General features: G+C 41.3%; 1 protein-coding gene across 2 annotated transcripts; it reads left to right on the top strand.

The window, feature by feature from the left end:
• The first annotated feature begins 444 nt into the window (after positions 1 to 444).
• Positions 445 to 27,219, top strand: LOC146716830 (C-terminal-binding protein 1). 2 transcript variants are annotated; one of them, XM_085468705.1, is made up of 11 exons: positions 445 to 476; positions 15,478 to 15,632; positions 17,091 to 17,235; positions 18,282 to 18,385; positions 18,760 to 18,862; positions 19,365 to 19,489; positions 20,859 to 20,948; positions 21,449 to 21,579; positions 22,789 to 22,916; positions 23,080 to 23,194; positions 24,574 to 27,219. In XM_085468705.1, exons 1-11 carry the CDS (start codon positions 470 to 472, stop codon positions 24,767 to 24,769), a joined length of 1,299 nt encoding a protein of 432 aa, XP_085324831.1. In that variant the 5' UTR covers positions 445 to 469; the 3' UTR covers positions 24,770 to 27,219. The 2 variants fall into 2 exon arrangements, with proteins under 2 accessions (XP_085324831.1, XP_085324824.1); XM_085468698.1 differs by lacking the exon at positions 445 to 476 and adding an exon at positions 6,873 to 7,131.

The following is a 27,219-nucleotide window of genomic DNA, read 5'->3' as shown; positions in this document are numbered from 1 at the left end:
ATAAAGATGAAAAAATGTTTGTGGCATAGTGTAAACAAATGACACTGATGGAGAAAAAGCTGTTAGTTATTCATTTTGTTCACATTAGTCTGTTTGGAAACCAACTCTGGGTTTTGTTTAAGGACGTCCATCTAAAAATAAATTGTATGTAATCAATTTGAAAAAGAAAATGAAACAAAATTGTAAAAACATATTTACACACATGCACTGAATTATAGGAGGTACTGTGCAAAGGCTCGGCCACATTTCTTTTCCTGTGTGTGAGCGAGAGCGCCCTCCCCCAGCTGCGCTGAACATCTTGCCATTGGCCACAGTCCAGTACCAGGCTGTGCTGATTGGTTGGCTCCAACTCTAATCACTTACAATTGGCCCATTATCTACTGCATGCCACACCTCCCGTACGCACACACACACACCTCCACCCAGCTTTGGGACACAGTGGAAGAGTGGACACACTGAGAGGAAGGTGATGCAAGGTTTGTGATGTATTTTTGGCCCCATATCACAGACTTCCTGTGTGTAATTTTCTGTGTGTGTCTATGTATGTGTGTGCAGGTTTGTGTGATAACAGCGGCTATTCTGTAGTGTGTTTAAGGTCTGAAGAGATAACTCTGTGCCAAGCTAATAAGGGTGAAACAAACCCCCCCCCCCACCCCCTTCCTCTGTGTACTTAACAGTATGAAGGCTTGGTTGTGTGTGAATGTAAGAATTTGTTTATTTTTCTGTGAAAGGGTTGTTGTTTAGTAAGTAAGATGTTTGCAGAGACGTGGGGATTACTGCTTCGATGAATTCTACCCAGAAGGGTTTTTACATGTTGCTGCTGGTTATATAGAAAAAAGTCTGAGTATCAGCTCTCATCGTATGACAAATACAGCATCTAAAACATCCTTATGAACCATAAATAGGGAGCCGATTAGAGAGCGAGTCTTTAAACGTAAGTGTTGAGAGGGCTGTGCACTCCTCAGCGCATATGATCAGTGAAGTATGTGAGGTATTAAGAGCCAAAACCACTGTGAGTCCCAAAAATTAATATTAATAAGCTTAGATAGGACACTTCATGCAAAAGTTGCAAAACCCCTGTTTTACTGTAGCTAAAACATTAAACACAATCTATAACAAAATAACTTAAATAAAGTAGAAAAGCTGAATGAAGTGAATACAATATAACAAATGACACAAAGGAGCCTAATAGGTAAAAATCTAAACAAAATCCAATAGATCACCATTAATAACACGGTTAAAATACAATAATCTTGTGTAAAGAACAAACAATTTTACAGGTATCTCAGTGAAAAACTAAAAACTTAGTACACTTTGTCTCAACAGCTTGCATAATTTAAAGTATTTATTTACTGTATGGCTTTATCAGTCTCTCACACTGATGTGGAGGAACTTTGTCTCACTCTTCTTCACATTATTGCTTAAATAAATTCATTGAGGTTTGCAGGTATTTGTTAATGCACGGCTCTTTTATGGTTCCACCACAGCATTTCAATCGGGTTGCAACCTTGATTATTTTCTTTTTTTAAACATTCTGTTGTAGCTTTGCGTCTGTGTTTGGGATAACGGACCTGTTGCATGATCCAATTTGGGCCGAGCTTTAGCTGTCGGACTGACAACCTCACATTTGGCTCGAGAACACTTTGGTATTCAGAAGAGTTCACGGTTGACTCTCTGACTGCAAAGTGTCCAGGTCCTGTGGCTGCAAAACAAGCCCAAATCATCACCCGTCCACCACCGTGCTTGACGGCTGGTATAAGGTGTTTGTGCTAATATGTTCTGTTTGTTCTTTTCCAAACATGCTGCCATGTTCTTTTTAGAGAACAGGCTTTCTTCTCCTATATCTTTTTTTGGCAGCTTACAGGGTTTTAAATCATCCAGTGCCCAATTATTATTTCTACATCCACTTATAAGCACTTGGGTCCGAGAGATGTAAACGGTGACAGCGAGGGTCTCTGCAGATGTCCGCAGAGGATTTACATAACAATGCACCAACTACCCATGCGCCCCAGGCGGCAGACTTCAAGAAGTATAACAGGAATGACTGCTCGGCCGTTGCGCCTCGAGCTGTCTGTGCTTGTATATGATCAAGGTATAACATGATCGGTGTCCCAGCCACTAGAGCGTCAGAGTATCCAGTTTGTAACCACTCTCACACAGCCTTGTTTGAGCCCAGATGCATGGTTCTAATCTTTACGTTTTGGTCTGCTGTTTAGCATAATGAAAACATCTAAAAGAGTCCATTTCCTCTTTTATTAAACAGCTCAAGAAAGCAGCTCATCCAGTAAGAACTGATTTTTGTTATGCTGATCAGACATTGGAGCATTTCTCATTTTTAACCTCACACTCTCATACTGTTATTGAGTTTTCAAATAGGTTCTTTTCTACTCCTTGAATGAAACAGGAAGATAACACAGCACAAGTTTCAGGCCAGAATCAAAGAGACTACTTGACTACTTCCTTTATTCTTTTCTTACTGTGCCCATCCTTTTGCACTCCTCAACTTCCTCTTCCCCCTTCCTTTTCCTTTCTAGCGCTCTGTTCCTTAATCTCTCCCGTTGGTCCCACCTAGTCAGCCTCTTTTCACTCATCTCGCCCCCCCTCCTTCCCTCCTTCCCTTCCACATGTTGGCTGGATTCTTCACGCCTGCGGTACCCATCTCCACCTACAGTAGATTAGATTGTTTCTGCAGTATCTACTCTCTTCTGTAGTGGCATCCACATTGTTCTGCAGCTCACTGTCAGCATCCATAAATCCAATTTGTTGCCCATGCGTGTGTCTGTATGTGCCTGCGTCTGCATGTGTGCTTCAATGCGATGCAGCTGCCTTACGTTTAGTTGTCCGCGTGAGTGCATTTAAGTGTCGCAGGCATCCTTTTGTTTGTGTGTGCTGCAGAAATATTATTTCCGTGTACCTGCCTTTCAGTGTCAGTACGTTCGTCTTGCATGAGTGTGCATTTATTAAGCTTGTGTCTTTGTGGATGTGCAGGCGTGTATCTTTGCAATTGTTTGTGCGAGTGAGCATGTGTGTGTGTTAGCGATAGCTCTGGGTCTAGTTCGCTGTCAGTCTTGATAAGACACGCTGCAGTGACTATAGAGAGAAAAGGAGTGGGAGGGTGGAGATGTATGAGAGTGGGAAAAAGAGAGAGAGAAATGCAGGAATGAGGAATGGGGTAGGGGTGGAGTGTGTCGTGGTGGTTGATGGAGTGTGAATAAGATCAAGATAGAAACTGGGAGAGGAAGATGATAAAAATCATCACAGTCAGATAAGGAGGGCAGATGCAGGCGAGGTGAAGGCAGTTAGAGAGAGAGGATGAACAGGAAAAACCAAAGGAAGTCTATCCCCAGTTCTTTCCCTCTTCTGTTTCACCTTTTCCCTCCTGAAAATCATTAAATATTCAATCTCTTTTATTTTTTCTTTTTTCCCTTATATCTCTCTACTACCCATCCACCCCCCTTTGTTTCCTCCTTGCTCCCTGTGGAGCTTGAACAGTTCAGATATCCCCGCAGTGTCGCCTTTCTCTGTCCTTATTTAGAAGCACCAAATATGCTTCATATTTCTTCCATCTCCTGGGGAATATTTGTCTCTCGTATGTTAGCTGAAGTCGCTGTCAGCCTCAGAAACAAGATAAACACGTCTGTTGCTTCTCTAGTCGACACAGGGATGTCAGTTTGCATTTGGTCTGAGACCTCGAGCACCTAACACATTCCTTTTAATAGGATACATGCAACTGTGATGTGTCAGAGAGACATTTCTCAATTACTAATCAGTTTAACTACTAACTGGCATAATTTGTTGAGTTCAATATATCACGGTTATGATACTAAAATACGAGACAGCTCGGGTGCTTCTTCTTGAAACAGCAAGTGGCTGATACATTCTGCAGTGTGGAGCAAATCTCACAAACCTCCTAATCCCACAGCAAATTTTTTAAAGTATCTGCTGCAATTTGCACCTAATTTATACGTTGGTTCATGGGCTTTTCCTCGTCGCAAATTTGATCAGAAACACATTTAGTTACACATGTTTACAGTGCAGAGGTGGAAAACCTTGTTTCTTAAGTTAGAAAGCGTCTCAGGTCTGTTCCCGCCAGCTGCTGCAACTGGCTGCGATAGAAAAGATTACTTCAAGTCAAGCTTTACAAGAGAAACATTCAGAAAATGCCATCGCTTGCCACTGTTCGGTGCTGCAGTGTGAAATAAGCATGAAAGTGTTGTGGAAAAAGCCAGGAGGACCCAAAACAGCCAAAATAACGTGTTTTAGTACATCAATTGTCACGGTTGACAGGTCTCTGGTTCAGTATGTCAAGGCTACTCATATATACGTGCCTCATATATTTGCAAATATGAGGCAATCTGCAGCTCGTTCCTTTGACCTGTTTTTTTTTTTAGCGTTGTCTTGTCTAAACTGTGTTTTTTTCCTTTTACTATGTTTACCTTTGGAAAATTTGGAGTCGACGTAATTTCCATCATAGTTCTTTGAAACAGGGCCAGAAAAAAGAGGTTGGGTTATTTTATTTAAAGAAAGAGGCAGTGGCCCAGAGCCATGTATGGTCCACTTCACTGTGTAACTAAAGGGGGGAAAAAGGTAAGGGAGGAGGGTACTGCTCATTTTTAATTTTGTTTCAAACAATTCAACAGTGCATGAAAGGAATGATGGGAGGAAATGCTGGTGTTGAAAACAACAGTTTCGCTAACCCTCTGCCTCTTTTTGGATTTGAACAACTCGCCCACTGGCTGTCTGTGACATTTACCAATAGTGAGCGTGTGATGTAACCATCATTGCTGTTAAACTAGGTTAGGCGCCGGCAGTTAGAGGGGCGTCTGAGGCCGTTTATATCACAGCCGTTATCAAGTGGCTAATGTGTAGATGACAGGAGCTCTAAAGCCATCACTGCAGTCAGTCTGGACAGGTATTTACTGTCGGTGACCAGACCAAAGCACCCAGATGGAAAATTGGAGACTAATTGGATGACACACTAGCTGTTGCTTGCATTTTTGGACACACCTATGAGGTATTATTAGGGAACAATAGAGCATGAAGGAGAGAACGGCCATATTACATCACTGATAAGATTTCTCCTTCTGATAATGGTCTACTTTAAAGGCTTAGTTTTTATGCGCAAAAGGAATCAACAGAAAATAACATGATAAAAATGGCGAGGACATATATACTCGCTGCCCACTTTGTTAAGCACATCTGTTCAGCTGCTCATTAATACAAATATTTCATGCAACAGCAACTCAGTACATTTAGGTATACAGAGTTCAAAACGAGCATCAGAATGCGGAAGAAAGGTGATTTTTAAGTGGCATTGAATGCAGCCTAGTTGTTAGCACCACAAAGATTGGTCTGAATATTTCATAAATTGCTGATATTCTGGGATTTCTCCACATAGCCATCTGTAGGGTTTACAGAGAATGGTCCAAAAACGAAAAAATATGGACTGAGTGGCAGTTCTCTGGCTGAAAATGCCTTGTTGATGACAGAAGTCAGAGAAAGTAGGCAACAAGACCTCAAATAATCACCTATTATAACCAAGGTATGCAGAAGAGCATATTTGAACCTTAAAGCAGAGCAGCAGCAGAAGACCATACCAGGTACTAATGCAGTCAGCAAAGATCAGAAAACTGAAGCTACACTTCACACAGGCTCACTAAAATTGGACAAATGAAGCTCTGATCTGGTGAGTCTGCTGTAAATAACATGAAGGCATGGATCCACCCTGCCTTATACCAATGGTTCAGGCTAGCAGTGGTGGTGTAATGGTGCGGGGGAGGATATCGGCAATTCAGTAGAGCAACTTTACATTATGAATGTTCAACCAACAAATTCATATGGATTTAAGCATCTTTTAATCTACACCATACAAAAAGCAGTTCTGAAGGCAAGAAGACGTCAACTAGGTAGTAGGAAGGTGTGCCTAATAAAGTGGCCAGGACAGCACATAAACAAGATAATTAGAAAGAATAGTAATAGTAATAGAATAGTAACATTTTATTTTTAAATAGATGGATGATTTAATAAAGAAACACCATAATGCAGTAATAAGAACTTTTCACTTATAAAATTTAATGTTCTTTTTCTGGAGGAAATCATTGTCACAGGTTAAATATTTAGCCAAGCAAAACAAGCTAAACGTATATAACAAGGAACTATAGCACAATCAGCACATTTCATACGCTTACTTAAGGCGGGGTAGACTAACAGCACTGACTTCCTCAAGTAACTTCCTTAAAATATAAAAACATGAACCTGTATTCATGCATGACATAAGCACAGTGTATTTACCCATAGTGTGCATTACTCATGGAAGTGGGTTAAGTCAAAAATATAACTAATCCCTCGCAAAAATAAAAAGTTTGAATGTTCTCAAACAAACACAACGCAAGAGTAAACGTATAAACCAAAGATGGTGATTAAACGGGTGTTACTAAAGGCACACATTGATTGCAGTGTTACAACTTGTCTCCTCATTATTCAAATTAAGTTTTGTTATAGTTTCGTTTTTATCACAGAGAACTAGTTTTTCCTCTCTTGCTTCAGCCTTGAAATTGCACAACTCTTCTTTCTTTCGTCTTTCCTCCTCCCTGTCGTCTTTCAGGAAACAAAAGATGAATTTTGGCCCACGTTAGCTCCTCCCCATTCCTGCTCTCCCTATCGCTCTCTCTTTTTTTCTATGCTATATACCCCCCCGCCATCTCTTTTGCACTCTCCCGCTCTCATAAACGCAGCAGCTCTTGCAAACTGTGTGTGCTTCTTTTTTTTGGTGACAGAGAGCTGGAAAGACAGAGAGATTTTCTGTATTAGAAAGTGAGAAAGGAAGGGGAGGGAGGTACCTAAAGACAGCGGGGAGGGAGGGGTAAGAGATAGAGAGAGCAGGCGAGCGAAGGGGACGGAAGGGAGGGGAGAGAGAGAGAGCGAAAAGAGGGGGAGCACATGTGTATGCTTGTCACTAAGGGGCTGGGAGAAGGACTAAGGGAAGCGAGGTAGCTGGCCACAGCCGCCATATGCTGACTGGATTCCTGTTCATGTCTGCTGTGTGAAGACTGTAGGTTTCTGTTGTGTGCTGGCCGGCTGGGGAACACACCATGGGAAGCTCACATCTCCTCAACAAAGGCATGCCTTTAGGTAAACAACCAGCACTCTGCTTTTATGTGGGAACTGCATATCACTGTGTGTGTGTATGAGTGTGTGTGTGCCAATATTTGTGAACTCAGTGTAGATCATTCTGCCTCCTTCTCCCCTCCCCCTTCTCTCTCTTCCTCTCCCTTTTTCCGTCTCCTCCTCCTCCTTCTCTTCTTAATTCACTCACACTGTTATCTTTTGTTTTTCCTTAATCGCTCAGCCGCTCTCATCACACAAGAATGGTTAGTCCTTTCTCTAAAGATCTGTGTGTGTGTGTGTTTGTGCGTGAGTGAGTGTATGTGCACGAAGAGGCAAATCTCTGCTATTGAAAGCTGCTTGAACACCTCTGTTTGCGGTGACAGAAATAGATCTCCCTCTCCTTCGAGGGCTAGCAAGGACATGACACATATTTGCCTTTCATTGTGCTTCTTTTAATGGAAAGTGGTTGCCTTCACTGAAGTGTGCGCACAATTTACGTGCAAGCACACTTACACACTCACAGACATAAAAGGGAACTAAAGTGACACACATATTCAAGTATAAACATGCATGCCCCCAGCCGGATTCACAGGTAATAGATGCACCTTATGATAGGGGCTGCAAAAGACTGTTCTAGAAAATGGGATCAAGGTAGGGCTGCTAGGAATAAGAAAGGGGTGGGAGGGGAGGAGGAAGAGGGGGGTCGGGTGTCGAGCAGGAGGATGAGGGTGTGAAGATAAACGATCATTCCCGTGTTATCGAGTTATTATATCAGCTAAATCTGCATTTGTGAATCCAGTTCTTCTTCAAAGAAAGCAGACATTATTTGATGTCATCAAGAGGCTGCAGGCTCTTTTTCCTGATGACATCAAAGATTAAAGTTGCAGCTATTATCTTACTACCCCCCCACCCTTTTTTTATTGCCCCTCGCTTTGGGCAGATATCTTCTCCACATCCACGCCGGCAGCTTGAGAATCCAAGGTCACAGGACTAAATGACTGTGGCTCAGCAAGGTTTGTCCTTTTCAAGACGCTCATGCACAAATCTCCACCAGTCAATAATCGTGACACTGATTGGGTCGTGGGGTCTGTTTCAGTGCACGGTGACAAGCACTGAACCTTTAAAGGGTGCTGTAAAATCAGCTTGCAGTTTCAGGTGATTGATTGATTCATCTTTCTGAAGGCAGGGGAGCCTCTGATCTCTGTGTTGTATCGTGTCTGAGCTGATTATGAAGGCCTAGATGAGTGACACCCCTCTAAAACCATGTTAAACCAGATCTGCTGGTAAAACACAAAAAATCGAATGTTGGTAAACGCATCCCATGAGGCCTTTACACTGTAAACACGACTGTTATAGTTCCAGGCAGTTTCCCACTGAGAGACGCCTAATGTCAAAGGCAAAAATCGAGGGAAACCGCTCATGTGGTGGCATGTTGTTAGTTTAGAGAAATCCAGAGTAATCTGAAACGGCTATTAGATTACAAGTCACTACACATCTATGTTGGAATGTGAAATAAGGGCTCCAGTACCATTTCACACACTTATGAAAACAAATACAGGTTTTTTTATACTGCACTACTGCCATATAAAAGGCAGGAATCTCCTCAGGTGTAATTTACAGCACTTAGAAATCTATAAAGTGCTCAGCAAAGAGACTGTAGCACTAAGAGCCATTAAGATGCTTGGTCTATTATGTCAAATGCTTACAGAAAAACGACTGAACTAAAATGGGAATCAATAGTGAAAGATGTGCCAGTCAGAACTAATACATCTCACTCTTTTATTCAGTCAAGGTTAGCCTTATGTAATACTTGCTAGCTGCATTTGACAAGTTCGTTTTTTATTGAGAAGGGCTGTTCAAAGGGGGGAATGTGACTGAGACAAAGTGGCAAGATCAAAAGACGAGTACAGAAAAAACAAAACACAACAAAAAACCAACAGACCTACAATTTACCACCCCAAAACAACAGTTAGCAGGTAGGCTATAATTCAGCTATGGTAGGTAATTAGCAGCTTTGCATTATGATGAGTCCGTGCATACTCGTTATTAATTTATATGTCAACACTGTCAAGTGAGTCTGATTGGGGTAAAACCTGCAGATTAAATAACTTTTAAGATGATACCTGTAAAATGGCTTTAGCAGCCTCTTTAAAACGACCAAACAGCACTTTAAGCAGTTATTTTAGCTCAGCTCAAATAAACGGTGCAATGTGTGAAACTAAACCCTTTTTTCCTTTTGCTGGGAATACCCTTGAAACCGCTCAAACGCCCCCCTGCGGGTCCCCGCACTTCAACAAACCCGTAATCTAAATGCAGTAAATGCTTCATAGCCTTAATAATCCATTACGGGGAGGCGTTTACACCAGAGTGTCCAAACTGACCCAATCCAATTGAAACTTCAAAGTGACTGTGATTTTAAAAAAATGTATATTAACAATTAATCCAATGTAACAGGCCAGCAGCCATACAATAATCCAGTTACAGCCTTATAAATGTATTTTTTTCCTCTAGTGCAAATACTGTTTAAGCCAGTACTTATAAACAGTTTATGAATTCCTGCAAACAAACAGTGGGTACTTGTGACATTCGTGGCAATCTGGAAATTGAACCCTAAGTCATGTCAAATTGAAAATGATTGACTTCACAATTGTAAAATAAATATTTTCCAGCAGAAATAGCTTCCAATAATAAATTATTTTTAACAATTACAATTTATTGATCTATTAAGCTAGTCTCTGGAATATTTAAAGTATAGGCACATAGCACAACTGGAACTATAGCCTGCCTCATCAAACTTTGAACTGGTTGCCATTACTGAGTTGCTGTCAAATGTTATTGCTGGTTTGCTGCTGGTGTCTTTCATTATGAGAACAAAGACCTGACAAACCTGAACTGCTTTGCTGACACCATACCTGCAAATGAGAGCCCTGCATGGTGATCGTTTCTATGTGTAAGCACCTGTGTGTGTCATACATCACTGTATATTAGTCATGTCCAAAAGCACTGACTGACGAGGCAAAAGTGTAATACCTGTGTTAGTGTGTAGGTGTGTGAGTCCATGAAAGAAGGAGGACCAGTGGTGATGGATATGTCTGTCTTCTTATTTTTCCTTCCTGGGAGTTGAAGTGGGGGTAGGGGGAGAAAGACGAAAGACAGAAACATCAAGCCACCCCTGAACACTTTGTTCCTGGATATTCACCCGCTTTTTATCAATATAAATACAACTATTATACAAAGCACGCCTTTATGAATTGCTAGGGAGTTGTGCAGAGCGGGAGAAAAAAAGAAAAACGGCAAGGGAGATGAAGAAAGCCTGGGGAAGTGAGACTGAAATGAGAGATGGAGACCAAAAAATGAGGCAACATCAGATGAAGAGATGTTGAGACGAACACTGAAGGGGTGAGAAGGAGGATACGGGGGCTCTTGTGGTTGCTGCACGCCACAAGAGCCAGTAGCATTATAAATCAGCCATGCTGTGGCTCGATGATTGGTTTCTACGGCTGCAGGCGACTTGAGCGATCACAGGTGCCGACAGCGATGTCGTCCCCGCTTTTCTTCCTTTCCTTTTTCTCGCTCGCACAGTGAAACATAAAAACACTTGATCTGCTGGAGCTGAATGTAGTCAGACGAGGAAAAGGAATGTGAAGATTTGTTTTTAAATATTGAAATGAAGAAAACGGGAACTATTCTTCTAACTATTCTTAGCTTATAGCTTAATAAATAAACTGTAACAATAGTTATGACCTTTTTTCAGCTGACTAATAGTTCAACACAGAGGAAGCCCTACAGATGCTTCGGAGCGGTTTACCCTTGTTACTAGAGTGCATGTTCTTGTGGGAAAAATCAGGTCCGCTGCAGCTTGTTTTGGCAGATCATTCTGCATCGAGGCTGGCCGACGTCCCGTTGACCTGTACGTTTAAAACGCATGAAATTAGCTGATCCTTTTAATTGTCTTTGTTGACTGACAGTGTGAAAACACGGTCTCCCTCCTCGGGGACAAAAATCCAGCTGTTCCTAAGAGCTGGTCAATGACAGCTGGATGCAGGCAGGCCGCAGGGCTTTCCCATTGGCTCTCGTGCTGCAGTCCCAGCAGTCACTGGCAGATGCTTTTTCAATTTCTAAATGTCAATCAAATGGCATTACCATCATTTTGCTACTTTGGGATGGAGCCTATTTTCATATCCATGATGTCATTTGATCTTGCCCCCCCTCCCCAGGCTCAACTGTTACTGTACAGATGGTTATTGTATTATAGTGAACAATGAACAAAACTTTCTTTGTTTTCGCTTTTCCCAAGTTGCAAATCACTACCACTGCTTTGCTGCGTTTACTCAAAATGTCTACTGTTCATGCTTGTGCATCTGAGTTAAAGAGTACTTGTTCAGAAATGCTGGATGGAAAAGCACGAGCAGAGCTGAAGCTCTGGCTGTCAAGAGGCCTGTTTGCACTGTGAATGCCCCCAGCAGTCACCAAGCCCCGGGGCTACGGGAGAGGTAAAGACAGAGTGAGAGATTACTGGAGTATTTAATATAATGAGAGAGGGAAAGGAGAGGGATAAGCGTTTACAGTTAGGGAACTGGAAGTCTGGCCAATTATTTAATACAATGAAGGATTTAATGAGTGTTTAAAGTGACGGGAGAGCAAGAAAAATACCAGTAATAAAAAAAGACCAAGAAATAATGACCATTTGAGTTGGAGGATTAATATTTACAGGGCACTGCTGTGGTTTGTGAGTGTGGGGGAAGAGACAGAGACAGTGAATAAAGCAGTGTTTTATTGCCTAGTACTACTCAGCAGGCTGAAGTGCTGGTACTCCCAAGGTCATTCATGGGGCTGGAATGAGAGCTATTTCCTCCCTCAGTCTGACCAAGTGTGTGCTGGAGAAATGTCTGGAATCTCTGTAACCCCCCCCATAAAAATAATACCAGAATGACAAGATTTCATGAAAATCCTGTCTGCTCAGTTACTACTACTTTTTCCATGTCAGTGCCAAAAACTGAGCAGCGCGGTGCCGTAATTCTTCTCGCTGCCGCTGTATTCCATTTTCTAAGCTGTGCACCATAGATTTTATATTGATGTGTAAGTGCAGTGGCCTCCAGGCAAATCCTATTAGGTATAGCTGATGTTTTAGCAGGCCACATAAGGCACCATGTGCAAGATTTGAGTTTCACCTCACTGGACTGCTTCATCAGATCAAGTTTCATGCTGTAATCTGACAATGCAGATTTAAGAGACAATGCAGAAGTCGAGTGACGGGTCGCGCGATGTTGGGAGCTATTCTTTGTCGCCGTGCAGCTTCTGAGTGCTCTTGCTTTTCTTTTTTATCAGTGGAAGTATGAAGGAAATGCCCACATTAAACCAGGAGAACGTGCTGTGGGCAAAACTGAGGTGGAAACCAAGTTTTAGCTCACGTACAAGTAGCTGAGCTTCTGTTGTGGCTGCACGACAGCTTCATACCACATGAAACCAAAACTGAAACGTGTTTGAACACAACTGTTGGTGTTAAATTCCCGACAGCGAAGCGTCTCTCTATGTATTTTGTCATGCACTTATAGCGTGCTAGTTTAAAAATAACCACGCGACTATGCTGCTTTAAACAAAGGGAAAGTTAACGGTAGACGGATCAAACGAGACACAAACTGAACGCAGACCCCTTGTATCGGTTTTCTTAATATAGACTGTGAAAGCTTATTTTGTGTCACAGCAGAACTCTAATGGCTGCAGCCTAATGAGACGTACGAGCTGAAATGCAATGTACCGCTGCATACATTACTTCCTCATGCATGCACACCAGTGAAAACTGCTGCAAGTATGTGGGGGAGAAAGTCACAGAGTTTCAACCTTAATGACCTATTTACTTCCCACGGTGGGCCTTTCACATGAGAAAAAAATCATCATCCATCATCATACATACTTTTATAAATAGAAGTTAATTGGATGTTTTCCCCCAGTCTGCCCCTTTTCTCTTAATTATACAGTTACACTTATTTACTCCTAGTGGTTACAAATACAACACAGTCCTCATCTTGTAGTGAAGCCAATGGGAAAAAAAGATCAAAGCAGCAACCAGTTCCTGGCCAAATGTAATTAATGTTAAATGCAAATTTCCAGTGTTAACAGAAAGCCAACAAAGATTAAATAATCAAAACATCAGTGCTAAAGGTCAGGCTCAGACATCACTCCAAATCAAAGAGCAGAGGTGTCTCTCTGAACTGTTTTGCAGCAACATAAAACAGTCACACAGGAAGAAATCAATCCGCTGCAGGAAAGGTTGGGACACCGACTTCTCCAACAACAGGATGCAACCTCAAAAAACATGTTGCATTACTCAAAAGGTTTAATAAATTGGAAAGTCCCTTTATGTTTCAGTCATTCTGAAAGTTGCATTCATTCTGCTTCTTCCCCCCCGCCCCATGTTTCTGTCTTCAATAATCTGAAAAGCATGAACTCACTGTTTGAAGTAGAGAAACGCAGCCTTTAAGTACAAGAAAACAAGTAAACAGCAGCAAAACCCAAAATGACAATGAGCTTCAACTGGGCTCTCGGTGAAGCTGTAGCTGCCAGGAGAAGAGTGTTATTTTTTCAGATTTCTCAAACTAATTCATAAGTTAGGAGCTGCCAAACTTCTGTCCACAAGTACGGTTCTCAGGGATTCTTGGCATGCAAAGTATTGCGTAGACCCTGGAATCTTGATTTCGTTTAATTTAAATGACTGGTTTAATAACTTGGCTTCTTTTGCACGATGTTGGTAATGCAAATGGAAAACACGCTAAAACTCGGGGAAGGTCAATTGTGTATCCTTTGAGTTTTGAGTGGAATATTTTGAGTGAACTGACAGAGGAGGCTGCTTATTCGAGATGTCAGACTGCACATCTCAGATGGGGGGAAAAGTCAGCGATGAATGATGGGTTTGTCAGCATCAGCAAAAACAGGCATAACTCTGCACTTATTTCATCTGCAGTGTTTCAGAGGGCTGTCAAAACTTTACATGTCAAAAAATCCCAATTACACACACACACAGCCAGGACTTTCTTCAGAATCTGCATCTCTATGTCCCTCAGATGTCTTCTGTCTCAGGCTGTAAGGCCCTCAGTCATCTGGAATAATTATTCCATCGGTTATGTGGAAAGAGAAAGGGAGGGAAACGATGCAGGAAAATGCAGCAGGAAGGAATATTCAAGGAAAACTAATAAATCCACCTCCTATCAACCCCTGTTCTTGTTATAACTTCAACAAAGGCCCACTAGTGGGGTCATTTGGCATATCTTCATTGTTAAATACCATTTTTCCTCCTGTACAGCCCAGCAGCACTCTCAGGGTAATGGTTTAATCTTTAGGCATGATTTAATAAAACACCCTGCGGCAGGGGTGCAGGAGGAGTTCGCTGTAATTCGGTTATTGACAGATTTCAGTCGGATTTCAGAGACTCGCGTGGCAAACCGCTCTATCCCTTGCGAACTGTTGCACTTCCTTACGCACCTGCACGTTTACCCCTTTCAGCGATGTTTCGATGTTTTTCTATTTGCATTTTTCTTGTATATTTATAAAGAGACACTTGGTTTCATCCAAAATGTGCTGCACAATAAACAACTGAGATATAATCTAGTGCTTCAGGCTGCATGCCTAGTTATTTTCGTATCAACACCGCCCCATTTTTTCCACGTAAGCAGCTCCCAAGATGCACTCTGAGTCCATGGGGATGAGCATTTACATTCAGTATATAAAGACTTGTGAACAGGCTGGAATAAAAAGTATTCTTCATTATCACAGGCTGTTGTTTTTCCTCATTATTAATAACACTAAATTCATATAGCAAGATTTGCCTTTTCAACGCTATTTTCTACTAGAATAGCTACGACACCCACCTCATCCATCTTCTAAATTACCGCCTGTTTCATAAAGTCAGCAAATTTAATCATAAGTCAGCAGTAATTAATCAAAAACAGTGAAATATTTCAAAGTTATGAGGAGAAAAACAGCTGTGAAACATGACCTCACACAAGAGGAATTAGCTCCGCAACAGGCAGACAGCTGCTCCGAGAAACAGCTTTTTTTCCTCCACGCCTATTGTCACTGTTGGCATGGCAACCACCACCTCAGAACAGAAACATTATGGGATGCAGATACAGCCGCGGCCTCGTGTGTGCCTGGGACCTCATCCTTATTTTCACTTTAAGATTTCCTACACAAAAGTAAACGCTGGAAGTTTGAATGAAGTACAGAACAAGTATCCCCATTCCTTTTGTAGGAGATTTACACTGGTGGTGTTTCACCACCACAGCCTACTTTTCCACCCATGTCTTCCCTGTCTTCTTTTCTTCTTTTGTTCTGCCGATCTGACTCTTTGTCCCTCACTTCTTGCGTTTTTAGGCATCAGGCCCCCCATTATGAACGGGCCCATGCATCCGCGCCCCCTGGTGGCGCTGCTGGACGGGCGAGACTGCACTGTGGAGATGCCCATCCTAAAAGACGTAGCAACTGTAGCGTTCTGTGACGCTCAGTCCACACAGGAGATCCACGAGAAGGTAACATGCTTGAAGTAACATGTACACATAAAGTGCAATAATAATTCTATAATTCTATCTGGATGTTTTTGTGTTTCAGCTAAACAGAAAAAAAAACAGGCAAAGTAAAGCGTTTGCTTTTACTAATTTTGCATATATGGATTAAACAGAAAGATAACCAAGTAGCTGACATGAAACTTGTCACCATGGGCTAAAGGAATAATGAAAGCAACGTCAACCAATTCAGAAACCAGTGATTTAAAACTCTCTTTTCATGCTTTCCTGACTTAATGATGCTGCCATATCTAATAGGCTTAGAATGCTTAAACAGATATGAATCGGTAAAGCAATGGCACCAAAAAGAAGATTTAATTTAAAGCTTTGAAATATAATACTGCCTAGCCCAAAAAAGTCACCATCTGGATTTAGCTAAGAAACAGGTAACAATACACACACAATGTCAGAAGAACTCAAGGGATTACGACTAAACAGCTACACAGTCTTTAAAAAGTGAGGGTAATCGGAAAAAAAGGCTTCTTTTTGTCCCGAAGGATAAAGATTGTAGCGATGGAAAAAGTTCACGAGACTTGAGAAGCCCAGATTTACCCTGTTTCAGGGTGATGGGAATGAAGAGATGTGGATGAAGTGATTTACCCATCACGCCCAGTGCTTACCATACAAGTCTGTTGGGGCAGTGTTATGTCTGGGCTTCCTTCAGTTGGTCAGGTCTACATTCAGAAATGCTATGTGCTCAAAAAAAAAAATCAACTGAATATACCGAATGACGAGGTTTTTCCATCAGGATGACAAAGGCAGGATTCGCCAGACTCAGACTGAGAAGAGTGATTCAGGAAGCATGAGACATTATTTTCACACTGGCCACCACAGAGCAGAGACTCTAGCCTCAATGAGAAACGTTTAACCTAAGAGAAGAGTCTAAAGTTAAATAGATGATGTTAAAACAAAAGGGATGCACAAAAATCAAGTACAAACTTGAATGTGGGTCAGATTCTGCAACAGTCACTACGATTGTAAATGGGTTTGTATGTCTGGCAGGGTTATGTCTTGTACTGGGTGTCTGCCAGGCGCACCCTCTCTGTGAGCGCGCTCAGTAGGCCACAGTGTGGGAGAAACAGATGGCACTCCCTCCCTCGCAATCCTTCTCTTGCTCTCTGTCTCTGGTTCTCTAATAAGCAGCCACCTCATTGTGTAATTAAAAGGGCTTCTTTACTGTAATTGAACCGCATGTCATTTTCATCCCCTCGCACATATGAACCAGGGGGCTGGCAACATTACAGAAAGATCACACCAATTAAAAGGTGTCGGCTCTGTCTGCAGACACCTTATCTTAATTTATCTTAATCTTACTTCAAAAGGCAAAATATCAATGAAATGTAATTCTCAGGAAAAAAAGTTAATAATAATAATAATTTCTTATATGTTAACTTGCTCTATATGTTGTGTTGTGTGTGTTTCCAGGTCCTAAATGAAGCTGTAGGAGCGCTGATGTACCACACCATCACTCTAATGAGAGAAGACCTGGAGAAGTTTAAAGCGCTGCGTATCATCGTCCGAATCGGCAGCGGTTATGACAACATTGATATTAAATCTGCTGGAGAACTTGGTAGGAACATGCACACATACGTGCACATATTTGCATAATAGCAAAATAGTTCTTCCCAGCTGTTTCAGTGCTCTGTCTTAAAGACACAGGCAGAACTGGCACAGATTTTAATTTTCCTGTTAGTAATCTAACAAGAAAGAAGCGTCTCTGACAATTTGGTCTACTGTATTGTTGCAACAGCCAAGTTACTTGTTCAGCTTCTTATTATATTTTATGTTTTAAAATACTTAAGATGAGCATTGGCGTATGAATTTATTATTCAATAAAAAACGATCCAGTCTTTGGTATGACCCACTGTCTCTCCTATGTGAGGGGGGGAGTGGCCTCATTTAGTAAAGAGATGCTTTTTCCAAAATTAACCACAAATTTCATCACCGTTCCTTACTTTCTATTGTAAATTTACTCTTGCAGCTATGGATGTTAACTTTTGATGTGTCCAAAATTTAAAATAAAAAAGACAAACAAAGTTTTTTGCATGCTTTGGGAACAGATCTTGCTATAAACACAGAAGTAACACCCACCTTGTGTTTAAACCTTTTGTTTTTGCGGAACAGCCAATCACAAGAATCCTGGCTTAAAGAGTGTGAGAAGTGAGCCAGATCTGTAAAGACATTTTCGAAATTAGAACAATAGGGCCCCTTTAAATACATTTTTTAAAGTAATTTAATATATGAAACACGAAAAAGTCGACTGTAAGCTGTGTAAATGCATGACCTAAACATTAAGTCAAATTTTAAGCTTCCTAGCTACCAGTTCCTGTTGCCATGTTTGCAAAAAATCTGTAATAGAAAAAAGGAGAACTTTTTTAAAACTCAGTTTGCTCCTGCAACAGCCTGAACTTTACTAACTTCCCTTATCTTCTTCTACCGAGAGCCTCTTCCATTTTAAAGTGTCGAGTAGTTTTGTATTTTGCACAGGAAAAAAAAAACTGCTGACACCTTCAGCTCGTACTTCCCCACAAAAATAGCTTTCACCAAACGTCATTTCTCTCTCAAAATGGTTTTTAAAAGTTATTACCAATCCTTATCTGCTTTCTGGTCCAACAGGCATAGCTGTTTGTAATATGCCAGCCGCCTCCGTGGAGGAAACGGCAGACTCCACGCTGTGTCACATCCTCACCTTGTACCGACGCACCACCTGGCTGCATCAGGTTTGTAGCTCCGTGTGGCTGATAAAAGAGTCTCAAATTAAATGGATTTAAGCGACTTATTTTAAATGTCTTGGTTAGTGGTGTGCATTCGGTTATCACAATTTTAGTTTCGACAGTTACTAATCAGAAAAATTGAAACGTTCATTCATTTTCTTTAGAATGTGGCTGTATTTGAAAGACGTTGATGTAAGATGTAGAAGGTACAGTAAAATGATTTGTTCCTCAAATCATTATTTAGACTTATCACCTGAAACGACTTAGACTTTGGTCATTGAGTCCAGATATTATGATGTATGGCTGGATCATGTTCAACTGTAACGTTTGTGTGCTCTGCCTTGTATATGCGTGTAATAACTAATTGGTATTCGTGCCAGGCTCTGCGGGAGGGGACCCGTGTTCAGAGTGTGGAACAGATCCGTGAGGTGGCATCGGGAGCAGCGAGGATCAGAGGAGAGACCCTGGGACTCATCGGGCTCGGTGAGTAACAACAAAGACGAACGTATGTGAAGCAGAGCTCAGCAATACACACCGAGGTCAGCATGCTGAGGTGCTCACAGTGATCATACTAACACGCAGGTACAATGTTTGGTCAGCTGGTCAGAATGTGCTGTCTGTTTGTTTTTACATTTCCAGTGATCGAACATTTGTTCTGTCGTTTCTAGTTTTGTCCTTAGCTCTGCTAAATTGGCTTCGCAAGGGGTTACTGCCAATAAAATATAAGTGGATTAACCAGAAGCAATGCAAATCTCTTCCATGTACATTCTAAAGGGTTTTTCCAGTAATAATGAGCAAACGTGGGTAGCAGTCAGAGAATCGCAGTATGTAATTTGTGCTAGCAAAAGACAAAAAGCGGAATATTAGATGCACGTGGATATAGTCTAGATATATAGGTTGTATATGTTTGCAGTTTTTCTAATGCCCCTGCATGAGTATTGATGTTAATGTAATTCCACGCCCGCGGGTATTCCTGTGTTTCTAGGTCGAGTGGGCCAGGCTGTAGCCCTGCGAGCCAAGGCCTTTGGCTTCAGTGTGATTTTCTATGACCCTTATTTGGCTGACGGTGTAGAAAGATCCCTGGGATTACAAAGGGTCACCACACTACAGGTAAAACACACACTTGTTAAACAATTTTATATTTTAAACATCAGCCTCTTTTCACTTTTGTCAGCTCTTCTGTATAATAGAAAAAAACCCCAAAACATCTTTTAACAGTTTATTTTCCATGGAGTCATTATTTTCAAACGGTAACTCCATCACTGTTTATGCTGTGGAAGCACAAACAGGGTACTCCTGTCTGAACGCAGATAGAAAAAATAAGCTCCGCCTAGATTTTACCATGTGCACGTCACCTTACTCCTCAACCATTTGAGAGAAAATCGAAATGGTTAATGAAAGATTAGAATGATTATTCTGATTGATTATTATCTGATTGATATTGAATGATTATTTTTTACAAATTTTGGAGCCAAAGTTACAATAAAAGTCCATTAGTCCTGTGTGAATCTTGATCAATAGAAAGTTAAACTCATAGGCAGCCTTTTCATACCTCTGCATCCTTGACATCTACAGACATCGGTCGTATACACTATGTGACACTGAGACCATAAAAGAAGTGAAAGCTAATTAAATTCCACAGCTAATTTGATTTTGAGTGGATTTAAGGGCTACGTTTAATGAAAAATTGCAATGGCTTGTGAGTTACTACTGAGAATCAGATTTTAAGGGGACGTGCTATGCTCATTTCCATCTGCATATTTGCATGTTTTCACTGATTTTCACAAGAAAGAATCCTTATTTATACATATACACTAATACTAATATATACATATATTTACTTATACTTACCTATACTTATACTGGGCTTTGGTGTATCTCCTCAGTTCATGCTTTGTGTGATACAGGCAGTTTTAGCTCTTTTTCCTTTAACTTTATTCTGACTGCCTGCCCCTAACTAACATGTGAGCACGACCCCTGAGCCCAGCTCTGACCGTATGAAGGCTATTGTTGACAACATAGAGACCCAACAGTGCCAAAAATTGGTAGAAAGCCAGTGTTTAGATCAATGTGAAGCTATAGCTGTCACAGTATGCACATGACAGAACATGAGGAGAAGCAGAGCAAAATGCTTTGCACAAATATCAGCAAAGCACCTGTCACACAACAATGCTCACCTGGCGTGTGTGCCAAAAACAATTTGCACTCAGCTCGTATTTAACCAATAAGAGCTCATCACTAGCACAGCATTTAAATGGATTCAGACTAAATCCTCTTTTTACAGGGAAACAAATCCTTTGTCTCCAATTCTCTTTGCTGACGAGAATGCTTTCTCCACAATCCGCCGTGACAAATAGGCATTTATTGCAATGGTGCTGTGACCACTGTGTGTGGAAAAGTAACAGTAACTGTCGTCTGGACCTGGTTCAACATTTCTGTTGGGATTGGGATTAAGTGGCTCCTTTTTTCTCTTCCTCAGGATCTGCTCTTCCACTCTGACTGTGTGTCTCTGCACTGCAGCCTCAACGAACACAACCACCACCTGATCAATGACTTCACCATCAAACAGGTAAAGATCGGCATTCGCACTCATCGCCCAACACACGCAACACTGAGCAGGTACACTGAAGCATAAATGATTTCTTTGGCCTCAAATCAACTACTGAGTCCCATAGCCATAAATATTAAAGAGCCTACACCCAGGGAAGCCCACCATTTTACAGATTAATGAGGTTCTGTACCACGTCTGAAGGACTATCAGATATTGGCTTTTCTCCTTAAAGGATTTTAGCTTTAAACACTTCTACCCTAACTGGGAGAGGATAAGTGAAAAGACAATTGCTCAGTGTAGGCCTATAAAATATTACTGGAAATTCTGCACTGTGAGCAGAAAATGTGATTTCTTTTTTATTAGCTTTACTGAAAGGGATTTGTTTCATATTTAATATCACAGAGTCTTTATGTACAGGGGCACCGATCTTAAAATGTAAATGTGGTGTTAAGCTCAACTGAACATATATCACTGACTGTGTGTGTGTGTGTGTGTGTGTGTGTGTGTGTGTGTTAAAGATGCGTCAGGGGGCGTTTCTGGTGAACACAGCAAGGGGGGGTCTGGTGGATGAGAAGGCTCTGGCTCAGGCCTTGAAGGAGGGAAGGATACGTGGAGCTGCCCTGGATGTTCATGAGTCAGAGCCTTTCAGGTAACCTCCTGTTTTAACTGCTAGCTATATTTGACTTTATCGTTAATGAATTCATGAATTATTCCATCAGTGCTACTGGCCACTTTATTAGGTATGTAGTCAACTGCTGGTTAATGCAAATATCTAATCGGCTAATCGTATGGCAGCAACTCAGTCAAGGCAACCATCAGAATGTTAAAGAAAGATGATTTAACTGATTTTGAACATGGCATGGTTTTGGTGCCCGTATTTCAGAAACCGCTGATCCGCTGGGATTTCACACAACCATCTGTAAGGCTGACAGAAAATAGAAAAAGAGAAAAAAATCTATTAAGTGGTAGTTTTCTGCGAGAAAATGGCTGGTTGATACCAGAGGTCAGAGGTCAATGGCCAGACTGCTTTGAGCTGATAGGATGATAACAGTAATCTCAACTAACGACTCAGCGCAACCAATGTATGCAGAAGGACGTCTCTAAATGCACAACCCATTGAAACTTGAATCAGATGGCCTACAGTAGCAGAAGGAGAACAGGACACTGAGGCTAAAACTCACAACGGTTCACCAAAATTGGATAATAGAAGATAATAGAAGGTTTGATGAGTCTCAATTTCTGCTGCAGTCTTTAGATGCTGAAAGCATGGATCCGCCCTACCCTGTATTGGAGTGGGGAATATTTTCTTGGCACACTTTAGGCCCTTGCTGTCAAGTGAGCATCATTTGAAAGCCATTACCTAGCTGAGCATTGTTGCCTACCCTCTCTAGCCTATCGTGACCACAGTGTACCCATCTTCTGATGACTGCTTCCAGCAGTACAACACACCATGTCACGAAACTCAAATAATGTCAAACTGTTTTTTTTTTTAACATAGCGATCAGTTCAAGTCCTCAAATAACCTCCATAGTCAGCAGATGTTCATCCAATATTACTCCTTAGAGATGTGATAGAACGGGAGATCTGCATCATGGATTGGCAGCTGATAAATCTGCACGATGGTTTCATATCTTATGGACCAAAATCATTGTTGAATATTTGCAGCATCTTACTTCACTTCCATGAAGAATTAGGGGCAGTTTACAGGAATGTTTACTAATTTTATAATATCATGGTATTCAATGACATTTGTGCCACAGCATAGGTCATCAATAAACACAAAACAAAAGCCTTTTGTGGTGCACAAAATCATTTTTGCTGCAGCTCAGAGTGATTGTACTGCTTGTGTATTTGTCAGTTTCAGTCAGGGTCCGCTCAAAGATGCCCCCAATCTCATTTGCACACCACACGCTGCCTGGTACAGCGAACAGGCATCACTGGAAATGCGAGAGGAAGCAGCCAGGGAGATCCGAAGGGCTGTGACAGGTAGTGCACACACACGGTCACAGAAACACAAACTTTAGCAGACAGCATGATTTCTGATGAAAAAAGCCCAAAAAGTGGTATTTTAAGGAATTCCATGCTTCCTGTCGAGGAATTTTAAGGGCCTTCTTTCCTTTTCTTCTATCCTATTTTTCTTTTCTTTAAGGTCGCATCCCAGACAGTCTAAAGAACTGCGTCAATAAAGAGTTCCTCACCCAGAACAACCACTGGGCAGGTGTTGACCCAGCTACCGTCCACCCTGAGCTCAATGGGGCATACAGGTATCAACCAGCAATTACTTGACTGGGTTTTTAGTTGTTCCTTCTTTTGGCATATTTCTACATATTTTCCAACTATATGGAAACCTTAACCCTTAAGCTTTCAGGGTAAAAGAGCTACAATCATCAGTTGATGTTTGTTTTGGTCTTTCAAATGTACTCGAGCTTTAAAGGAGCATGTTGCTGCCCTGTTGACTTCCAGTCTGTTAGTACTCGCAGATGTGATGACAGCTCTGACTATACACGATAAGAGAGGTCGCACGGCAGTCTATAATTATACTGATGGGTAGACAGCGTCGCTGCCTGCCATGAGGAATTCAGCCAGGCAATGTCAGCACAACAAAACACTGGCTGCTGGGGTATTGAAAAGTGCTTGCAGGGTGTATCACATCCTGAAATAGCAACACAGTTCAGCTTACCAAACACTGCACTACATCTACTACGCAAAGCACTGTTTGGTGATGTGAAGAAGGTAATGAATATCCCACTTATAATTATTAGTTTATATTCAAATCAGATTTCTGCAAACCACAAAAAATGGAGGCCAAATTTCTGTACGTACAGCAAATCTAAATATTCCACAGCGACACACAATAATCAAACATGCTGTCGTAATCGGAAGTAGTGTCAAGTGTCCATGGGGTTTTTAAGTGGTCTTTAATATTTAACATGTGGACATGGTTATGTCTAGGGCTGTGTGATATGACCAAAATCTCATGTCCCGATATAAGAATTCTATCGTCCGATAACGATATAAATCACAAAAATGTAACATTTTCTGTAAATTCTGTGAATCTCGGGCAGCTCGACTTGCAGGAGGTTTTTTCCAGCTGCGCGTCATGTAGCTGGAGTCGAGTGTTTTAACCGATACATGAAACGATACATTTTTAGACATAAGTTGCCGTAAACAGTTTATTTTGCGACACCACGAAACAAACGATAGCGTAAAATGAAACGATAGACGTTTTTATATCGTCATCCGATATATATGGTTATATCGAACAGCCCTAGTTATGTCACTCTTTTATCATTTATGCGATTCCTGTTTTTATCCATTCTAAGATGTTTAGTGTTTAGCTTTGTTTTTGTTGAGTGCTTGAACTGAATAACCACCTTGGTGGGGGTGTCCTCTTGGAGCTGGACCTTAGATTTACTGACCCACCCTGTAATCATGTGAGTCATCGAAGGTCATATGACCCAAGGTGTGGGTTATTACTGTCAAGTAAGGTGTGAATCCTTTCTAAGACACTACCCTGTGAGTTATTAAGGTTGCATAAGTGAATTTACAAAATGCCTTTAATCATATTAGTTTAACTGCATTTAAGATGACTCAGTTCTTATTCTCTCAGATTTTATTCTCTCCCCATGTCTGTTACCACCAGGTATCCCCCAGGAGTAGTGAACTTGCCATCTGGCGGCCTCCCTCCCCCTGTTGAAGGCATTGTACAGAGCGCCGTGCCAATCGCGCACACCCTTCCGCCCGCCGTCACACACCCTCCTCACGCCCCGTCTCCCGGACAGAACACAGTGAAGCCACCAGAGGGCGACAGAGAGCAGCATCCAAATGACCAGCTGTAGCCCCTCCACAAACACAAAACACACACGTTCCCGTGTTGTCTAGTGACTGGTGGTGGTTGGCACAGCAACCGGTGTCATTGCGATAAGTTCTCTAGTGACAATTGTTATCAGGTTTGGTGTCAGATTGACCGGTTGACGTCCCAATTACAATCAATTCAAGAACTCTCTGGCAACTGGTTTCCAACAGCCGGTTCACACTCCAAAGAGGAAGACAAGGAAGGTGGTGATGAATTAAAGAGCAAGGCAGCTGTCTGCTGCCCCGACCAGAAGTTGGTCTTCCGATCGCTGGATGATCTTCAGATTCTGTGCCAGAAGTAAATAAAAAAAACAACAACATAACAATAACTATCTGTTGATTTGGGAAAAAAACTAGGATCAAATTCCTTTGTCTTAGACTGTAGTGTGTCCAAAGTTAGAGGGGCGGGGTTTATGTCTTTCTCTCTTTTCTGTGTCTTTTCCTTAGTTTGATGTACAAGCAAAGTTAGTAGGTTATAAAATGAATGTAACCTGTCTGTGTACAGTTTTAGACTTAAAGCAAGAAGATACTGATATTTGTATTTGAGTCTTAACAAAAGCAAAAGTGATCTCTCTATGTAGCTGAACCAGTTGGAGAATACAATATCCGTTTTTATTTTATTTTAATGTCCCCAAATTAGCAAGCCCCCCCAAAAAGAGGCAGCTTTTTGCACACCATCTCAGGAGAGTAAGTTTCCGCAGTTGGTATATTAGTTATTTTTTGTTTCTTTTTGTTCTTTTTTTTTTAGTTTTGTTTTATAAATTCTTTTTTCATGCCACTTAGTGCTTTTGTTTTTCTACCTGCTTGCCTTTTCGTGTCCCGCTACATTAGAAAAAGAACTTTAACAAGAGCTAAAGTTGAACTGATGTTTGCTTTTGTTAGTTATGTTTAAGGGGCATGTGACTTTGCTCTTGGGACTTGTCTAAATGCTTGACCGAAATCAAGAGGGTTGTGGGAGGAAAGGCTGCAAGAAAGCGGTAAAATGGTATGCCAAGGCTGGGAACTTATCTCCTTGTCTCTATTAATATATATATGTCGACAAAATGATGCACTGAGAGCTTGTAGCAGACCGCACTTTGAGAAACAAGGATGTTTATCTTGTCCTGTCTAATGATACAACAGTACCCCTATCACACACAGTAAATGTGCAGGTCATGGAGCATGAACAGTTTGATGAATCACTGAGTCATGGTTCATCATGCTGCAAAGTCAGTATATTACTGAAGTTGCCCTTGCAGATATAGATCTCTCCAATCAGCCCGAAGAGTTGCAAAACACTCAACTTTCCATTTGAAGTTTTAAACTCACTCCCAGATGTCACATCTAGTTAAGCAAAGTTAACGTTTACTGACAGATGAGAAACAGTCATGCGCATGAACTTGAATCAAATGAAATCTTCATACTGTTTAGGACATTTTAAAATTCAAAGCAAAGTCAGTAAATAAAATAAAAATCTCATTTATCCAGACTACTATCCCTTTAACATTTCAAGATGGGTCCTTCCTTGAGTATACCGTTTAGCCACTCTCTGTGGCCTCCGTGTCTATGTGTACATATGGTGTTCTGCCTGCCTGTGTCAATGTGAGTTGGTTGTATCTGTGTCTAAAAAAGCAGCACTGGGAGGAGGGGTGGTGGCTTGTGCTCTCCACAAACATCAATACAAAGACTGCCATTAACAAAATACTTAATACGAAACTATAAACACCTGAAATTGAAACTGATTCCAAACTTAGCCTAGCAATCTCTCAGAAATTAAATCTCTTACAGGTTACATTCCCACATAACAAGAAGAGTACAGTGTCATGCAAGCGTAAAACTCTGCCAAACCCTTTTCTCGCGTGCTGATGTTAACCAGCCATCTGAGTGAAGGTGCTTTCTGATCCCCTCCTACCAGCAGCTGAGTAGTAAAAAAACAGTTTACTGTTGCCTACCTGGTCTTCTTCATGGTTAGGTAGTAAGCGTAGCAATCAGGGATGGAAATTTTGCCAGCGATATCTGAAAGGGGCGCCTCATACTGAAGGTACTGCCAGGCTAGAGCCCCAAAATCCTCAACATCATGCTGAACTGTTTTGAACTTGAATCTTAAACAAGATGCCATTCTTTTTCTGTGGACGAAAGTCTTCTGCTTGTTTCTTTCTAAAACAAACTGCGAGCATTCCTTTATTAAAATGATGGGCGCCACATCAGACGAGCTTTTTAAGTGTCGAGGTGCTCCTTGAATTTCCATCCCTGGTAGTAACACACAGTCCACTGTTGCCTACCTTGGTCCCCTTTATGGTAAAGTAGTAGGCGTAGCAATATACAGTATACATAATCTATATTCTACAGTAAATATCATTATTTTTGGTCAAAACTGACAACCTGACAAAGATACGTTTGTGACTGTATGCATTTGTATGAATTATTTTAAAAGAAATAAACTGTGGAAAGGTGA

Source organism: Copadichromis virginalis, linkage group LG2 (assembly GCF_057382275.1).
Source record: "Copadichromis virginalis isolate Kocher_CV1m ecotype Utaka linkage group LG2, C_Virginalis_male_GT1.1, whole genome shotgun sequence".
Taxonomy (NCBI): Eukaryota; Metazoa; Chordata; class Actinopteri; order Cichliformes; family Cichlidae; genus Copadichromis; species Copadichromis virginalis.
The sequence above is the reverse complement of the archived record's forward strand: the minus strand, read 5'-3'. Positions and strand labels throughout refer to the sequence as shown.

Bases quoted from the DNA above. Each gene is read 5' to 3' on its own strand.
- LOC146716830 (XM_085468698.1), top strand. From the start codon at position 7,092: ATGGGAAGCTCACATCTCCTCAACAAAGGCATGCCTTTAG. The intron at 20,949-21,448 runs GTAAAGATCGGC...TGTGTGTTAAAG, and splicing joins ATGACTTCACCATCAAACAG to ATGCGTCAGGGGGCGTTTCT. The intron at 22,917-23,079 runs GTAGTGCACACA...CTTTTCTTTAAG, and splicing joins GATCCGAAGGGCTGTGACAG to GTCGCATCCCAGACAGTCTA.